Source organism: Myiozetetes cayanensis, unplaced genomic scaffold (assembly GCF_022539395.1).
Source record: "Myiozetetes cayanensis isolate MyiCay16 unplaced genomic scaffold, myiCay2020 scf2-11, whole genome shotgun sequence".
NCBI lineage: Eukaryota > Metazoa > Chordata > Aves > Passeriformes > Tyrannidae > Myiozetetes > Myiozetetes cayanensis.
In genome coordinates, this window is record NW_026087411.1 from 112,378,953 (window position 1) to 112,396,089 (window position 17,137).

The 17,137-nt window shown below is 48.5% G+C and overlaps 1 protein-coding gene across 2 annotated transcripts; it reads right to left on the reverse strand.

Moving 5' to 3' along the window:
• Positions 1-2,913: 2,913 nt before the first annotated feature.
• Positions 2,914-15,324, reverse strand: LOC126639693 (L-threonine 3-dehydrogenase, mitochondrial-like). 2 transcript variants are annotated; one of them, XM_050314799.1, is made up of 10 exons: positions 15,285-15,324; positions 12,661-12,772; positions 10,250-10,448; positions 9,890-9,932; positions 8,779-8,849; positions 8,089-8,238; positions 7,579-7,751; positions 6,489-6,579; positions 5,752-6,021; positions 2,914-5,530 (listed from the first exon to the last, which is right to left on the reverse strand). In XM_050314799.1, exons 3-10 carry the CDS (start codon positions 10,431-10,433, stop codon positions 5,391-5,393), a joined length of 1,122 nt encoding a protein of 373 aa, XP_050170756.1. In that variant the 5' UTR covers positions 10,434-10,448; positions 12,661-12,772; positions 15,285-15,324; the 3' UTR covers positions 2,914-5,390. The 2 variants fall into 2 exon arrangements, with proteins under 2 accessions (XP_050170756.1, XP_050170755.1); XM_050314798.1 differs by lacking the exon at positions 15,285-15,324 and adding an exon at positions 13,603-14,407.
• Positions 15,325-17,137: the final 1,813 nt, after the last annotated feature.

The following is a 17,137-nucleotide window of genomic DNA, read 5'->3' on the forward strand; positions in this document are numbered from 1 at the left end:
GCTTGAGTCCTCAAAATTGCACGAATAGCCACTGCCAGCTTGCAGGAAAACATCCTAAACTGCTCCCACTTGCAGAATCAGGGGCAGGAAAACATCCTAAACTGGTCCTAATTGCAGTATCAGGAGCAGGAAAACATCCTGAACTGTTCCCAGTTGAAGTATCAGGGGCAGAAAAACATCCTAAGCTTCTCCCAGTTGCAGAATCAGGGGCAGGAAGCAACTTTCTTCCCTGGTTGAGCAACTCCCACTCCGGATTTAAGTTCCATAATGGTGCTGCTGAAGCATAAATGCCTTTTTGATGCTGTCCCTGCAGCTGTGTGTGCCAACTCTCTTACTGCTCTTTGGAGTCCCAGTCATCCTTAAATCCCTGGGTTTATTCCAGAAGCTGTTCCTCCCTCTCCCTGCACAGCCCCTCAGGCATTCAGACCCACAGGGAGTTTAGGATCACATACAATTATGGTATGAAGCCAAAAATAGCCTGCAGAGCATTTGTCTGGCCTGAGCCTCCAGGAGAAGGGCAAATGCCAGCTGATGGTCACCTAAAATAGAAACAACCTGCCTGGAGGGTGTCAGGGAAGACACCAACCCAGTCTGAAACGTGGAGAGTGGTGAGGGGGGGCTGCAAAATGGGAACCCCAGCCCCTGGAGCCACATTCTTGCCCTCTGGCTGACCCTGGGGCTCTCAACTCTTCACCTCCCTGGGCTCAGCTTTGCTCCTCTGGAGGAATGAGGAGCTGCCAACAGTAGTGTGTTAGAACCTGACTCCATCCTGAGGAGCAAAAGGAGGGGTTTTCCAAAGTCACAGAGGTTCATCACCCACCCCCCCTCACAGCTTTTCACTGAGGGAAGAAGGTTCCACCTCTTCTGCACCTCTCTTATGTCTTAAGCAGCCAAGAGCAGAAAGCAGCTCAAAAAATCATCCAGCCTGGTCTTGGACACTTCCAGGGATGGGACAGCCACAGCTTCTCTGGGCAACCTGTGTCAGAGATTCACCACCCTCCCAGGGAAGGATTTTTCCTAATATACAATCTAAACCCAGCATCCTTCAGTTTAAGACCATTACCCTTGTCCTGTCAACATGGTCTTGTCCCCAATCCCTCTCCAGCTCTCTTGGAGCCCCTTTAGGCACTGGAAGGGGCTCTCAGGTCTCCCTGGAGCCTTTTCCATTCCAGGCTGAACATCTCCAGCTCTCCCAGCCTGTCTCCAGCTGTAGAATACTTGGATCTTAGGATCACCTGTGGCATTTCTGGAAGCCAGACTGGGCATGTGTCAAGCAGGACTGGACAGGAGCCAAATCAAAGGGAAGTAGGAGGGAAGAGGGCGGAGCTGAAGCACCCTCCATGTTCTGCAGGCAGCAGGATGGTCACATTAGTCACCAAATGTGGTCAAGAGGAATGTTTTCTCCACAAGAGGTTCCCATCATTAGAAAGTGGAGGTGTAGGAGGAGGGAAAGGCCTTGTTTAACCTGAAGGGAAGGTTTATCCATGGATTAACGAGGCAGGGTGGATCCACTCATTCTCACTGCACCAACTTCTGCTGACCAGCATTGCTGATTGTGCAACTGCTGAAGGCAAGACCTGCAGAAACAAGGACCCAACAATCTTAAATTCTTGGGGTGTGCTTTCAAAGCTCCTCCCACTGTTGCTCTTTTCTTTCTATTTCAAAGCTGTAAAGAGAGATAGATACACAACTGAGGAAGGACCAACAGGCTTCTCACCCTGAGAAGTGGCTGAGAAATGGAGCAGAGACAGAGAAATAGTTAAAACCCAGCATTTCTTGGATGGTTGCCACCTGCAAGCACAGCGTGGTGGCTCACCGTAGGCTGAGGGGTATCCACGCTGTGTCTCCCTGCAAGTGGCTCTGCTGAGCAACTGGGAGAGTCAGCACAAAGTTAATCACAGAATCCCAGAATGGTTTGAGGTGGAAGGGACCTTAAAGATCATCTCCAGCCTCAGCTATGGAAAGGGATGTCACTCACCAGATCAGGTTGCTCCAAGCCCTGGAACCTGGCCTGGAACACTTTCAGGAGTGGGGCAGCCACGGATTCTCTGGGCAACCTGTGCCAGGGCCTCACCACCCTCACAGACAAGAATTCCTTCCAATATCCCATCTAACCCTGCCCTCTGCCAGTGGGAAGCCATTCCCCCTTGTCCTTTCCCTCCATCCCTTGTCCCCAGTCCCTCTCCAGCTCTCCTGGAGCCCCTTTAGGCTCTGGAAGGGGCTCTCAGGTCTCCCTGGATCCTTCTCCTCTCCAGGTGAACACCCCCAGCTCTCCCAGCCTGGCTCCAGAGCAGAGGGGCTCCAGCCCTGGGAGCATCTCCGTGGCCTCCTCTGGACTCTCTCCAGCAGCTCCACGTCCTTGTGCTGTTGTTCCCCAGGGCTGGAGGCAGCTCTGCAGGTGGGGTCTCACCTGAGGGGGCAGAGGGGCAGAATCCCCCCTTCCCCTGCTGCCCACGCTGTGGGATGAGCCCAGGACATGGGGGGATTTCTGAGGCTGGGAGTGCACATGGCCGGGGCATGTCCAGCCTCTCACCCACCAACACTCCCCAGTTCTTCTCCCCAGGGTTCTTCCTCAATCCATGCTCCTCCAAGCCTGTGCTTGTCCTTGGGATTGCCCCAACCTGGCTCATAAAAGGCTTCATCACTGACCAGGATCCTTCATCGCTGCTCTTACCTGCTCTGAGCAAGGAGAACAAACCAAGGATACATCTGCATAGGATTTTATTAAAGTAGGCATCATCCACAACTTACAATATTTGAAAAAATATTCTTAACAACTTTTTTTTTTTTTTTTTTTTCTTTTTTTTTTTTTTTTTTCCTGAATAGGTAATTCAACAGCTACAGTGCTCAAGTGTCTTGAGGGAAGTCTCTGCCCAGAAGTGAAACTTCGAACTGGTAACAAAAAGTAAGACATTTTGTATCACATCAAGTTTGTTTAATACAGAAAAGACGGTAACATGGTTACAACAGAGGTTAATGGAGAAGACATGGAAAAAAACCAACATGGATCATTGGTCACAGGCTGAAAAACAGAATTTCAAACAGGGCAGACACATTTAAAGACATTCCCTGATTATCACCAGTTACCTCCAGACCATTCTCTATTGCAACACGGTTTATTTCAGACTTTAGGTTGCTCAAATGGCTGCTCCTAAAAGAAGTCAGAAACTTTGAACAGGAAAAAACAAAACAAAACAAAACAAACTGTGTTCACAATGCCATGGGTTTGAATTTCACCCTGTCCAAGGCTTTTGTGCAACTCTACCATCAAAGACAGTGAGTTTCAGGGAAAGAACATCCCTGCTCCTCACTCTCGTTAACTCCAGGTAAACTGGAGCTCAGAAAAAGGCTTTGAGTGAAGGAAGGAAATGGAGTGAGACCCATCACCAGCTCTTTATTTTAACACATCTCATGGATCAGAGGCAACGAGGAGCCCCCAGGGTGGGAATGATGAGAGGCTGGAGTGGACAAGACACTTCAGCTCCTTCAAAGCCCCTCATCTGGTGGCTCCAGTTCACTGGGAGATCCAGTTTGGATCCAGCCCAGTGTGGGCAGGGCAGAGGACAAACCTGAGCCAGTCTCTCCTTGCAGGGTGTGAATGGACTTCACTGGCCCATTGGGCCAAATATTACACTTGAACAGCAGCCAAAGTTTACAAACTTGTTTTTTTTCAGAAACGTAAACAATATAAAAGTGTTTCCATAACAGGCCATGACCTTTCAGTTTAAATACCTGGGAAATTCATAGCTTGCCCAGAGGTGAAACAATAAGTACAAAAGCAAGAGATACAAGTGTAACAAATGTTTAAAGTAACTGGGTTTCACCACAGAATCTTCATTTGAAGGTTAGTTTTGTGAGGAAACATATTCCCCACAGCAGAGTCCTTCACAAACAGACAAAAATCTAATTAATCCACCAACTGAGGGACCACACACAGGGTTACAGAGAATGGAACAGACTTGCAACCACCAAAGCACCATCACAGGAAATAGAGCAAAAAAACCCAAAACAAATAAAAATACTTGAATGTGTTTACCTACACACACTATTGGAGTATACAAGACAAAAAAAAAAAAAAAGATGGAGAGCTTCTATAGGGAATTTCCAGTCATTTTGAAAATGAAAGATATTTTTTCTTTGAAAAAAAAAATAAAATCCAAAGCTCCCAGAGGCTGCTTTTCAGGTGGAGTAGCTGACAGCTCAGACTCACATGCATGGAAACTGGTGTTTTACCTAAAATGGCTCTCTTGTCACTTCCCAAAGCCTCCTAAGTAGCTTTTGAACTGACACCTCTTCCTCGTATGCACCTACAAAAACTCCCTTGCTCATCCCAGAACCTCCTGTGCATGAAACTCAACGAGCACAACAGCCCTTAACTGCAGCTAGAAGATGGCTTCAGCTTCTGGATCCCTCTCTGAAGAACAGAAGGCTATGAGTTACACACAGACAGCATCTGCAAACACAGTGCACATGGAAAACACAACGGTATCAAAGGCTGATCCGGCTCTACTGTGAGGCTCCATCACCAGCCCACCTTTAAGCCTTGTCCCAGGCAGTGTGTCCTGCAAACAACTGGGAGAAGCCAAAGTACTGCTAATAAACCCTCTGCCTTCCTGAAATACCACCCAGACTCACATCCATGGATTTCAGATCCCCCTCTGAGGTTACACCGAAGACAGCGGCACTTACGAAGAACAGGACGAAGCTTAGCTTATAAAACCTGGGTTTTTTTAAAGCATCATGAGAATTCAAGTCCTATTCCACTTCACATTTGTAAGCAGCTTTATAAGAATAGTGCTGCTCTTATGCCCTACATGTAGAAAAGTGTATGCTTGGACAGCACTAAATATAAATAGGAACTATCGACCAAAGTTTGATTTCAAACTAGAATTGCAACGGCCCCCTGCAATTTGGAAACATCAAGTAGCTCTTCTGAAGTCTCTTTTGCAAGCAAGGAGTAGAAAGGATCTTATCTTACTACACCCTAACATCCTCCACCAGGAAAACGAAACACCTATCGCTGACTTTGTGGGATAGGCCTGGAACACCAGGATGGACAACACTGTCCCACGCTGTTTGCCAAAGAAGAGGCAGGAATGACTGGAGAGCCATCAGCAAGGAGTAAGTGCATTTTTTGGTGTTTGTTTTTTTTTCCTAAGTGTGAAAGTTCAATAACTCTGTGTTTGTCATCTGTGTCGTGTCTGGAGACAGCACCCACTGATGTTCATTTACCTAAAGTACATTCCAGCTACAAGATGTTTCTGCCCAGCTCTGTTGCTACTTACGAAAATTAATCACTGACGCGCTCTAAGACTCAGAAAATTACAACCCTAAACGTAGCCATTTCTTCCTGGTCCTCTGTGGAAATCTGGAAACGTCTGAAAGCATTTTCAGTTAGCTTGGGCAATCCTGGAGTCAGACCCAAGGTAGCTAAACATGGTGGTCACCAGCTCAGGGAGATCATAGTCGTGCTTCCAACCCCAATCCCTGCGGGCGTTGCTGTCGTCAAAGTTCATGGGCCAGCTGTCAGCTGCAGGGAACAAGAAAAAGAACCAAGAAACATGAGGTTTAAGAAAAAATTCCTTTAAACTTTCAGGTGTTTCGTCACTGGTTTGAACTGCTGAAGCTGAATTTCAAACCATAAGGCTTGAACTGCACGGGGGTAATTTGCAAGCGCCTAAAAAGAAAAGCAGCTTTATTTCGCCCTTGATTTCATGTTTCTTCTTACCCAGTGCCTGAAAAGATACTAACCTATGGCCTGCCTGACTTGATCCACGTTGTAGGTCACCTGGAGCTCAGGAACGTACTTCTGCACCTCCTGTGCCAGCTCCTCAGGACTGAAGCTCATGGCATTGATGTTGTAGGTCCTCATGGTCAGTGATTCTGCAGGGGCCTCCATGACCTCCAGCGTTGCCTTCAGGCAATCATCGATGTACATCATGGGCAGACGGGTGTCTGGCCTGAGGTAACACTTAAACTTGCCAGTCTTTATGGCATCGTGGAAGATCTTGACAGCATAATCTGTGGAGGAGAATGATGGACGGGTGTGTTCACGTGGGTCGATCTCTCGTGTGTGTCACGACAGGCAACAACCCTCAGACCACCCCCAAAGTCTCCTGTCTAAAATCTGGCAGCAGGACTGTGTGTTATTTATCGTAGACCATGGAATGGTTTGGGTTGGAAGGGACCTTAAAAATCATCTTATTTCAGCCCCTGCCATTGCAAGGGATGCCACTCACCAGACCAGGTTGCTCCAACCTGGCCTTGAACACTTCCCGGGATGGGGCAGCCACAGCTTCTCCGGGCAACCTGTGCCAGTCTCTCCTTGCAGGGTGTGAGGAGAGACAACCTCACAGCCCACAACTGCTTCCCAATATCCCATCTAACCCTTCCCTCTGGCAGTGAGAAGCCATTTCCCCTTGTCCTGGCACTGCAGCCCCTTTTGAAAAGTCCCTTTCCAGCCTTCTCCTAATGCCCAAGCCACTCACCAGTCGTTCCCCCTCCAGGCTGGGAGTCAGCAGATATAATCCCTGGATACCTGAGGCAGCGGAAATCCAGCCCATATCGGTAATGGTAGTACTGGGGAGAGAGGGAGGGAGGAGAGGAACAGGTTTGCACACCAAGAGCAGGCCACACACTCACTGATTCCACAGGAAAAATCTGCCACGGGATGAACCCTCCTGCTGTATCCATTCCGTGATGGGGATGAAAGAAAAGGGACTAAGCAGCCCCCACTCCCTGCCAGGCACTGAACTCCCTCCTTCCTGCCCCCTGTTTTTTTTTTTTCACATCCACATCAGTAAATATGGATTCTTGATATGGATTAGCTGCTAATGCAGGGCCTACATTTGGTGTTCAGAAACTTAAAACTCTAGGAGTGTTTTAAAGCCCGTGAGACTTTTCAGGCTAATCCAGTCTTCAGACCTACGTGAGGAATCTGTATGCAAAAATATCAGCTTTAAAAATGTTATTTATAAGTAACTACAAAGCCAAAAGAGAAGCTGTGCATGTACAGACCCCCATGGCTTTGACTTTAAAGTCTTTTTTTTTTTGGAGAGGAGGGGTAAAAGCCATCGCTGTCCCTGCTTTCACAAGGCTTTGTACACTGTCCTTTACCCAATGCCAGATGAGACAGAGAGGCCAAAGTAAAAAGAGCCAGGGGAAAGAAATGACACTGGAAGTCAGATGTTTGCCAGCTTCCAATTCTTTGGGCTTTTCCCAACAGAACTCAAAAGATATTTGACCTTAAAGCTGCCTCAGACTACTGCTGAGTACTAAAGCCTGAAGGAAGGAAAGAATAGGGAAAAGAATGTTGCAGTGAGGAATCTTACAAAAGGAATGAAGTTAGAATCATAGAATCATGGAACGGTTTGGGTTGGAAGGGACCTTAAAGATCATCTCATTCCAACCCCTTGCCATGGGCAGGGACACTTTCCACTATCCCAGGTTGCTCCAAGCCTCGTCCAACCTGGCCTTGGGCACTTCCAGGGCTGGGGCAGCCACAGCTTCTCTGGGCAACCTGTGCCAATGAAGTTCTCTCAGAACTTTTAAGAAAAGAATAAACCAAAAAATTCTCACTTCTCCCATGAGCTCAGCATGGACCTTGGAGACTCCATAGATTGTCCTTGGTCTCTGAATGCAGAGATCAGGAGCTGGGTCTCGAGGAGAGGTGGGTCCAAAGGCCCCAATAGTGCTTGGAACAAAGAGCCTCAAATTATGCTCAGCTGCAATATCCAGAACATTGTGTAAACCTGGGAAAAAAAAAAAAACCAAAACACAACAGGACTCATCAGAACATGCTCTCCACTTTTTCCCTGTAGGAATTATAGAATATCCTGAGTTGGAAGGGACCCACAAGGATCATCAAATCCCACCTCCTGGCCCTGCACAGGACACCCCAACAATCCCACCCTGTCCCTGAGAGCGTTGTCCAAACACCCCTTGAGCTCTGGTGGGTTTAAGGCCATGACCATTCCCTGGGGAGCCTGTTCAGTGCCCAATCACCCTCTGGGGGAAGAAGCTTTCCCTGAGATCCAAGCTAACCCTCCCCTGACACAGTTCCAGGGATTTGGAACCCTTGTCACCTACCAGTGATGTTCACAGATCTGGCCAAAGGCACGTTTGCTTCTCCAACAGCGCTGAGCAAAGCACTGTAGTGGAACAGCCAAGTTATCCTGTTGTTCACCACGATCTCCCGCAAATTCTTGTAGTCCAAGATATCCGCGAAGATAAAGGGACCTGGAGGGAATGGAACCAGCGGGAAACTCACTGCCAGGAATGGGTGTCAGGGAAAGTTCTGCCAGAAACTCAGACTGCTGCTCCTACCACCTAAACACACCACTAAACAGCAGCTTATGCAAGTTCCTACTGAAAATCAAAGAATCTAAAACCCCGCTCTACATCCGTCTCATCATCAAAATTCCCCGAGCGTGGAATAACGCAGCACAAATTTAATTTCCAGCTTGGCCCCTCCAAAAGAATAAAAGCATCTCTTTTTTACAGCAGGAGCACGGCCTGACTCAAGTTGTTATTCTTGCTCAAAGAGGCGGCAAAGCGACAGTGCAAAAAAATGCAAAGGAAAATATTTAGGAAAAGGGAATAATAGAAGAATTCAATCAATTGCAAGATTTCCAAGCAGGAAGGCATTATCCAGGAGTTTAGAACAGCAGCCTGTTAGTGCAATCCACTTATCAGGTTGGTTATTAGTCGATGGACATCAACTGAACATCAGAGGTAAAGTCAAGAGGGTTTTTTCCATGTGCTTCCCCAGTCACTTACCACTATAAAAAACATTATCTGCAGGCTTTCTAATGTCAGACAAGATCACATTGTTCTTTCCAAAGCGTTTCCTGTGTAAAAATACCCACATGGAACAGTGAGTTCACAGCCTTTTGAGATAACCCATCAGTCGCTGCTATTTTGTTTTGCAGGAGCAACAATAATTCCAGCAATTAAATCAGTTATTGCACTTCAAAAAACCCCACTGAACCTTTAAATGTCAATGTAACATCTTACAAAATGAGTGAACTACTTCTAGTAGCAGTGAAGGGCTGTGCAAGGATAGAGAAATCATTTAGGAAGTGAAAATATGTTGAGAAGAAAGACCCTCCTACGCTTTCCTTATTGAAAATTGTACCCAGAGATAATTTACTCCCCTGCAAACAACAAAAAGCCACTGGTTTGCTGTAACTGCAGCTACTTTTGTATCAACAAAGTAAATAATACAGAGAAATTGTGACTTTTTGACAATTAACCCAAGGTTGTCACGGCTGATGGCACTGGAGCACATTTCCAGCCTCTGCTCACTTCTGGTCCTAATCCAGATCCCCTGGAGCTGAGCAGGTGTGGATGTGGACATGGATATGGATCAGGGAGAGCTCTTGGAGCACTTCTTGAAAAGATATCATGGAAAACATGAGGTAACTGTGTGTGTGGGATGGGGGAACAGGAAAAGGAAAAAGAGAAAAGGACAACTCTGAGGATTCAGCCTCTCAATCCTTCCATTTAACTGGAAGCAAACAAGCCAGCAGCCAGGCCCTGGGACAAAATTATGTTATTTGGGGAATGGTGACCAATGTACTCACAGGAAGGACGTCAGCAATCCCAAACAAGCACAGGAGTGGAATATAAAATGATGGGGAAAATTTAATCATAGAATCATTAAGAATCACAGGATCATTAAGGTTGGAAAAGACCTTTAAATCATCAAGTCCGACCGGTCATGTTGTTTACAAAGCTGAGAGGCAAAAAAGAACCTGCAGTCAACAGTGGGATGCTTTTATAAACAACTCTCCAGAAAATTATTGCTCCTAAAAGTGATGGCTAAAGCTTGAAATCCTCACTAATAGCAAGCCAGAGGATCATGATATATCAAGGAATCAGGACATACCTCAGCAGCTTTGCAAGTCCCACCCCGAGCTGGCCAAGACCACCTGGGAGACAAAACAAAAACCGGAGGAAATTATTAAAAAACAGAATTTCATTATTATTTTATGCACAACATCAGAAATCAGCACCAGTTTTCCTCAGTGAGTCAGGCAGCTTTTATCAATTTTCCTCAAGGAAAACTGAATGAACTGGTTTTAGTGGAGCTACGGGGCTAAAATAGCAGGGAAGTTCAAACGGGACCGCGCTGGGAGAGATCATCACAATCCCAGACTACCTGGGGCATTTCTGCCGCCAGAATTCTGCCCACTGGGGAGGGAGGAGGGGAGGGGAGCAGGAACAGTTATGACAAGGAATTAATTACCTGTGATGAGCACCCGAGGATGATCCGACTCGGAAAAGGTGACGGAGTGGAAACTCGCGTCCGAGGCCACTTGGCGCGGGGAGACCCCGATGCACCGAGCGGGCACCACGGAGATGCCACAGCCACAGCCCGAGCTCTGCAGCAGCTGGCTGGCAGCCCTGCCCAGGTTCCTGACAACTGGCATCTTCCCCTTTCAAACCTGCCAGGTCAAGCGAGTGAGTCAAAGGCTTTAATAAAAAAAAAAAATCTCCCAGAGAAAACTCCGCGGGGATTCGGAGGAATTTGATGCAATGCAAGGGCTGGAGGATGGGCCACGTGTCCCAGAAGCTGCCTGGGAGGGAACATGAGTAGAGGTAATGTATTCCCTGGAGGGAGCTGGTGAAAATATCCACAGCCCAGGAAAATCAACAGTGAGAACACAGGTCAAGTTTAAGCCTTTTTAAAAAAAAAAAATCTATATAAACTGCGATTTCAAGCACAAACACAGAATTCAACAAAGCTGATGTGATTCCACTTCGGAGTTTGCAGGCTGCCATGAGTTAGCAAACTTTCTCAGGATTGCATCAGCAAGAGCTGCTGAGCCAAAGGCAGCAGGAAATGTCCTTTAAAGAAAAGAGAGATTTACTCCAACTTAACGCTGCTGATGGATGGGATCCAGAAAGCAAACAAAGGAGTTCAGCCAGGACTCAGGAAAATATCCTAATTATCTCACACATTAATAAATTTCTCTGTGCTACATTCAAGTTTGGTTTTTGTCCTCTCCAGATCTCTCCCATTTGGGAAGAAAATGGAAAGTACCTCAAATAAATCACACCTGCAGCCACAAATGGTGGTTCCTGAGGTCCCAGTTAACCTCTTTTAAATACAATTCTCAGGGCACAATCACTTAAATTCTTCCTTGTCCCCTCTCAACAGCTCTTAACTCATCCCTATATACCTAGAATAAGCAAATTCCCAGATTAAAGCACATTTCAGACCAGTCTGATGAAATTACCCTGTTGATTCCTTTCTTTGGGTATTCCTGATATTCTAAAAGGGGGAGTCAGGGAGAAGGAAGATCAGAACCAGAAACTGCAGCAGTTAATTTAATTCCAAATTTACTATGCAGAGAAAAGCAAGCAAGTGATGAATGTGGGTGTTCCTTTGACTCCTGAGCTCACCAGGCTGAGAATTTTCTGGTACTTGAGGGAGTTTTGCTATTTAAATACAAAAAGATTTGCTAAACTACCTATTGTCTAATAGCACAGACACATAAAAAGGGGCATATTAAAAATATAATTAAACTGATCAAAGAGACCTAGTCTGAGGTGCCCAGAGAGGTGATGGGAGTCTCCATCCTTGGAAATATTCAAAATCCATCTGGACAATTGGATCTCCTGATAATCCCTTGGTGTTTCACAATGGGAAAATAAAATCCCACAGCACTGACAGAGACTCACCCATCTCTGTCATGGAAAATTCCCACTTAAAGTACCTGCAAAGTCATTTTGAGCTCTATAAACAAAGCACAAACTAAAGCCAGTTTTTACTGAAAATGCCACCCTGGGAACAAATTGGTTCCCCACCGACTGGACTGGTTTTTTCCAAATACACCTGGAGTGAAACCACAAAGGCTTAAGCTCAGAATTGCAGGTCTAGGCTGACTCAAAAGAACAGTAAATTCATTTTACACCAGACACTGAAACACCCCAGCAGTGAAAAAGAACCACCAATGGCATTTATTTCTATTTCAAACAGGAAGCAGGGGAAAAAAAGGTGTGATTACTAAATTCTAAACTTGCCAACAAATTTACAGATATATAAAGAAATTAACATTATGACTTAAAAATACTTTCCCAAATAGGTTAATTCAGCTGCAGCACAGTAATTAAACTTGCAAAAGCAACTCAGACAGAAAAGCCCATTCTGCTAAATCCAAGTTTCCCATTTTAAATGAATTCTAGGAGTAATTCATAGTTCTGAACACAAAAAATATTTTACACTGATGTAAAATAACTTAAATTTTTTGGTAGTTTCTCTTTCTTATTATCCCAAGGAGGAAAACTTCTGTTCCATTACAAATTGTAGAGAAAAAAATAAAATATATACATAATTTATAGTGGAAGCTGTCCCTGCCCATGGCAGGGGGCTTGGAATGGGATGAGATTTAAGGTCCCTTCCAACCCAAACCATTCCATGATTCCTTAAAATATTTCCTCCCCCCTCTCATATTACCTTCTGAATATTTTTACTCTCTGATTTTACTCATCCACTCAAACTGATGTCAGAAACTGTCAGTAAAACCAAGAATTTTTCATCCCGAAACATCAAAGTCATTCCCCCCACCCCGCTAATTTAAATTAATAACCGACGCCAATGCCACGGATTAGGCAATGGAATTGCTGCTGGAATTTTCCCTCCTCTGTACTCACCTGTCCCTCAGCTGGTGATAAGGCTGAAGTAGAGTGGAGAAGGGAATTTATAGGACACTGCCTCTGTGGAAAGCCAATCAAAACCTGGTACAAAGTAGGAGTTGTCCCACACCTTAAAAAAAAAAAAAAAAGGGGAGAAAAAAAAAAAAAAGAGCACGTCCTCGTGAGAACAGCAGCAGCCAGGAATATCACTCCAGTCCCTTCTCCTTGATTTTGAAATGCCTGGAAGTTTGGGACAGGCAGGGAGAGAGCTCTGAAGCTGGGCAAGCAGCTCTTCTAAATCCCAAAACCCAACCCGAAGGACAAGGTTTCAAATAATTAGTGGCAGTGCAAAGGATTAGCATAAAGCAAACACGTGTTCCTGTGGACAGCAATAATCTGGGATAGCAGGAATTTCAGGGGGGTTGTAAGGAGATTAAAGCACAGGGAAAGGGAAAAGAGGGAATGAAAAAAAAAAAAAAGCAAGCAGCAGCATTCATAAAATGCCATTTAGGGAACAGCCAGCTGCTGTTCCTCTGCGAGGTTTCCAAGGTGTTACATAAATGGCAGCACCTGTTGCTCACATAAAAGTCAAAATTATGTTTATAGAAAGCAGTAGTTCCTATAAATTGGTTATTAATAGACCGACACGGTGATAAGGAAGATAAGAAAGTCACAGGGCTGGTCTGGAAGTTCCCCCAGTGAGCTTCAAAGAACACGGGAGAGAGGGAGGAGGAGAGGCCAGAAGTAAATCCCAGATCTCCCACAGGGTTTCTGGGGGCTGCACAGCTGCTGGAGTGCCACGGGATGCTCCTCCATGGAGCCAAACCAAAGAATCCAGAACTTCCCTCTTTCCAAGAAAATTAAGGTACCCTCTAGGACATGGAATCCTGAATATTCCCAACCACATCCTCGGGCACGTGGTCCACACCAACGCTCTGAGCTCCAAGGTTCTCAACTCACATTTGGCTCCAAACCCCAGAGTTTCTGCTTCAGACCTGGAGAAGGGCTTATGTTTTGGGAAGCTCCTCTACTTTTTCCAGCTGTACCAAGAAGAGCTTGAGGGAAAAGCAAGTGCCTTCCTCGGGCACCCAGAAGGTGAAGCCCGTGCCACTTTGCCCTCGGGAAAGCCTTACTCCCTGATGCCCTAGTGCTGCCAAGAGGAAACTCCGCTGGACCTCCACATTTGGGAGCGCTCAAGCTGCCACAACTAAAGGGTAACGCTCAGCTCGACGACAATTCCTGCAGCCTGGATTGCTGGACAGCCCAAATCCATCACACACCCCCTGCTGGCAGTTCCTCTGGTTCGGAGAGCCCCAGCTGGGGACGCTGCGTTCCTCCCCCGGTGTTCCCTGGCAGGGCGGATGTGCCAGGGTGTCCAGGCTGGGGCTGCTCTCCCTGGCAGGCAGCTCTTGGCCAAACTCTGCTGGAATAACCTTGACACACGCACGGCCCCCGTGGATCCCGTCCCAGGGGTGACGCAGGGCCGGGGGATGACGCCGGGCCCTGGGCAGAGCCCGCCAAGAGGAAGCGTCAGCCCGAGGCACCGAGGGAGCCGCTGGAAACGTGACCCCAGGCACCAAAAATAAATAAAAAAAAAAGGGAGATTACAGAGCTACTGAACGGTGTGACAGCTCCTGGAGAGGATAAGGGAGATTGGTCCTCAAAGGCAAATGCATCCTGGGCTGATCCCACAGCGTGGGCAGCAGGGGAGGGGGAAATTCTGCCCCGCTATCCCACTCAGGTGAGACCCCACCTGCAGAGCTGCCTCCAGCCCTGGGGAACAACAGCACAAGGACGTGGAGCTGCTGGATTAAGCCCAGAGGAGGCCACGGAGATGCTCCCAGGGCTGGAGCCCCTCTGCTCTGGAGCCAGAGCTGTGAGAGCTAGGGGGGTTCACCTGGAGAAGAGAAGGGTCTAGGGAGACCTGAGAGCCCCTTCCAGTGCCTAAAGGGGCTCCAGGAGAGCTGGAGAGGGACTTGGGACAAAGGTTTGGAGGGACAGGAAAAGATGGAATGGCTTTAAACCAAAAGTAAGTAAGTTTAGATAGGATTTTATGAAGAAATTGTTCCCTGTGAGGGTGATGAGGCCCTGGCACAGGTAGCCCAGAGAAGCTGTGGCTGCCCCTGGATCCCTGGAAGCGTTCAAGGCCAGGTTGGATGGGGCTTGGAGCAACCTGGGGTAGTGTAAGGTGTCCCTGCCCATGGCAGGGCGTTGGAACAAGACGGTCCTTGATGTCCCTTCCTACCCAAGCCATTCCTGGTTCCGTTCCCTGCCCACCGTGCGCAGATGAAGCCAAGCAGCGGGTGCGGGTGATGAGCACCAACACAACCCTCCCGGCCGCGTGAGCGGCACAAAAGAGCCGCGATGGGGCTCGAGCACCAAAATTCGCCTGCCCCAAAGGGGACCGAGGGGCGCGGGAGGATGCCGGGGGAGCCGCCCCCGCTCCCGGGCAGGGCTCTGATGGCTGCGCGGGCGGGACGCAGCTCCCCCTCCCCCGCCCCATTCATTCCCTCCCGGCCGGGAGCGGGGCGGCCTCGCGCCCACAAATCCCCCCCCAAAAAAACGGCCTCCACGGACTCACAGAATAACCCCCATGGACCCACAGCCCCCCCTTTTCCCCCCCGGACCGGCGCCGCGCTCACCCTGGACCCGCCGCGCTCCCCGTCCGTGTCCCGGAGCCGCTTTCCCGGGGCTGGGTCTGACGTCAGCAGGGGTGGGGACTGAGTGATGTCATGGGGCCGTGACGTCATCCGCGGGGAGGGGGCGGGGGCCCCCCAGGCCCAGCCGAGCCGGGTGGGGGGACAGTCCCGGGGATGCGCAGACACAGCAGGAACCCCTGGACGTGGAATGGTTTGGGTGGGAAGGGACCTTAAAGATCATCTCGTTCCATGGGCAGGGACACCTTCCACTAGCCCAGGTTGCTCCAAGCCCCGTCCAGCCTGGCCTTGGACACTTCCAGGGATTCAGGGGCAGCCACAGCTCCTCTGGGCAACCTGTGCCAGGGCCTCACCACTCTCACAGCCAGGAATTCCTTCCCAATATCCCATCTCTCCCTGCCCTCTGGCAGTGGGAAGCCATTCCCCCTTGTCCTGTCCCTCCAAGCCCTTGTGCAAAGTCCCTCTCCAGCTCTCCTGAAATGCCTTTAGACATCGGAAGGGGCTCTCAGGTCTTCCTGGATCCTTCTCTTCTCCAGGTTGAACACCCCCAGCTCTCTCAGCCTATCTCCAGAGCAGAGGGGCTCCTGGTCTTGGAGCATCTCCATGGCTTCCTGGACTCACTCCAACAGCTCCATGTCCTTCTGATGTAGGTCACCAATCACCCCCCGAGCTGTGGTACAACACTGCACTGGCCATGGAATCCCAGAATCCCAGAATGGGTCAGGCTGGAAGGGACCACAGTAGGTCATCTGGTCCATCCTCCCTACTCAAGCAGGGTCATCCCAGATCACATGGCACAGGATTGTGTCCAGACACTTATGGAATATCTCCAGTGAGGGAAACTTCACACCCTGCATGGACAATCTGTTCAGTGCTCGGTAACTGCACGGGAAAGAAGTTCTTCCTCATGGTCAGGTGGAACTTCCTGGGCATCAGTTTCTGTGCTGGGCACCCATTGCTGGGCCCCCCTGAGCGGAGCCTGGTCCATCCTCTGCCCCCTCACTGACAGACATGGATGAGGTCCCCTCTCAGTGTCTCTTCCTGAGGCTGAACAGCCCCAGCTCCCTCAGCCTTTCCTCATCTGAGAGGTGCTCCAGTCCCCTCATCATCTTTACATCACAGGTACAATTGTCTCTCCCAGGCTGTATCACCAGCTCCTTAAATGCCCAGACATCAGAGAGGGGCTACAATATCCAAGTGATCTTTCACTTGCTGTAATCTCCTCTGCCTTTCAAACTCCCTCTGCTGTCTTTGCATCCTTCCAGTGACCGTTCTACATGAACACCTGCTAAGAATTGGACAGTGGTTTCTGGTGTTCCCACTCTCACTGAGGTCACAGTGGCTGGGCAGGACCTCTTAGGTTCTAATCTGTTTCCTAAAATATCGAACAAGGAGATGTCTCTCCCTTCCCTCCCAGGGCCACAGTGGAGGGCCACAGTTCCTAAATGGCTTTGTTGACTGAGGCTTCAGCCCAGCAGAAAGAGTCACCTGGTTGGTCTCACGTGCAGAAACCAACACAGGGGGGACTTTGTTCAGTCAAGAGGCTCTTTGCTGGAGCATGGACTGTAGGAATCGTTGTGTTTGTGCTGCCTGAGCTGTGACTCTGCTCCTCAGAACTGGAGATACCCCTTATCAGGACACACCAGCTGCTCACTGAGCTCCTGTGCAGCTTCTGCCGTATCACAGGAGAGAGTCTGGTGGCTGATTGTGTGCAGGAGATGGGTGTGGCTACTCTGAGAAAAAAAGAACTCAGCCCATCAAAGTTTTTTAAGTAGGAAGCCACGAAGAGAATAAAGCCAGTGGAGCTGCATGTCCCCAGCAAGGATCTCACTGAGGGG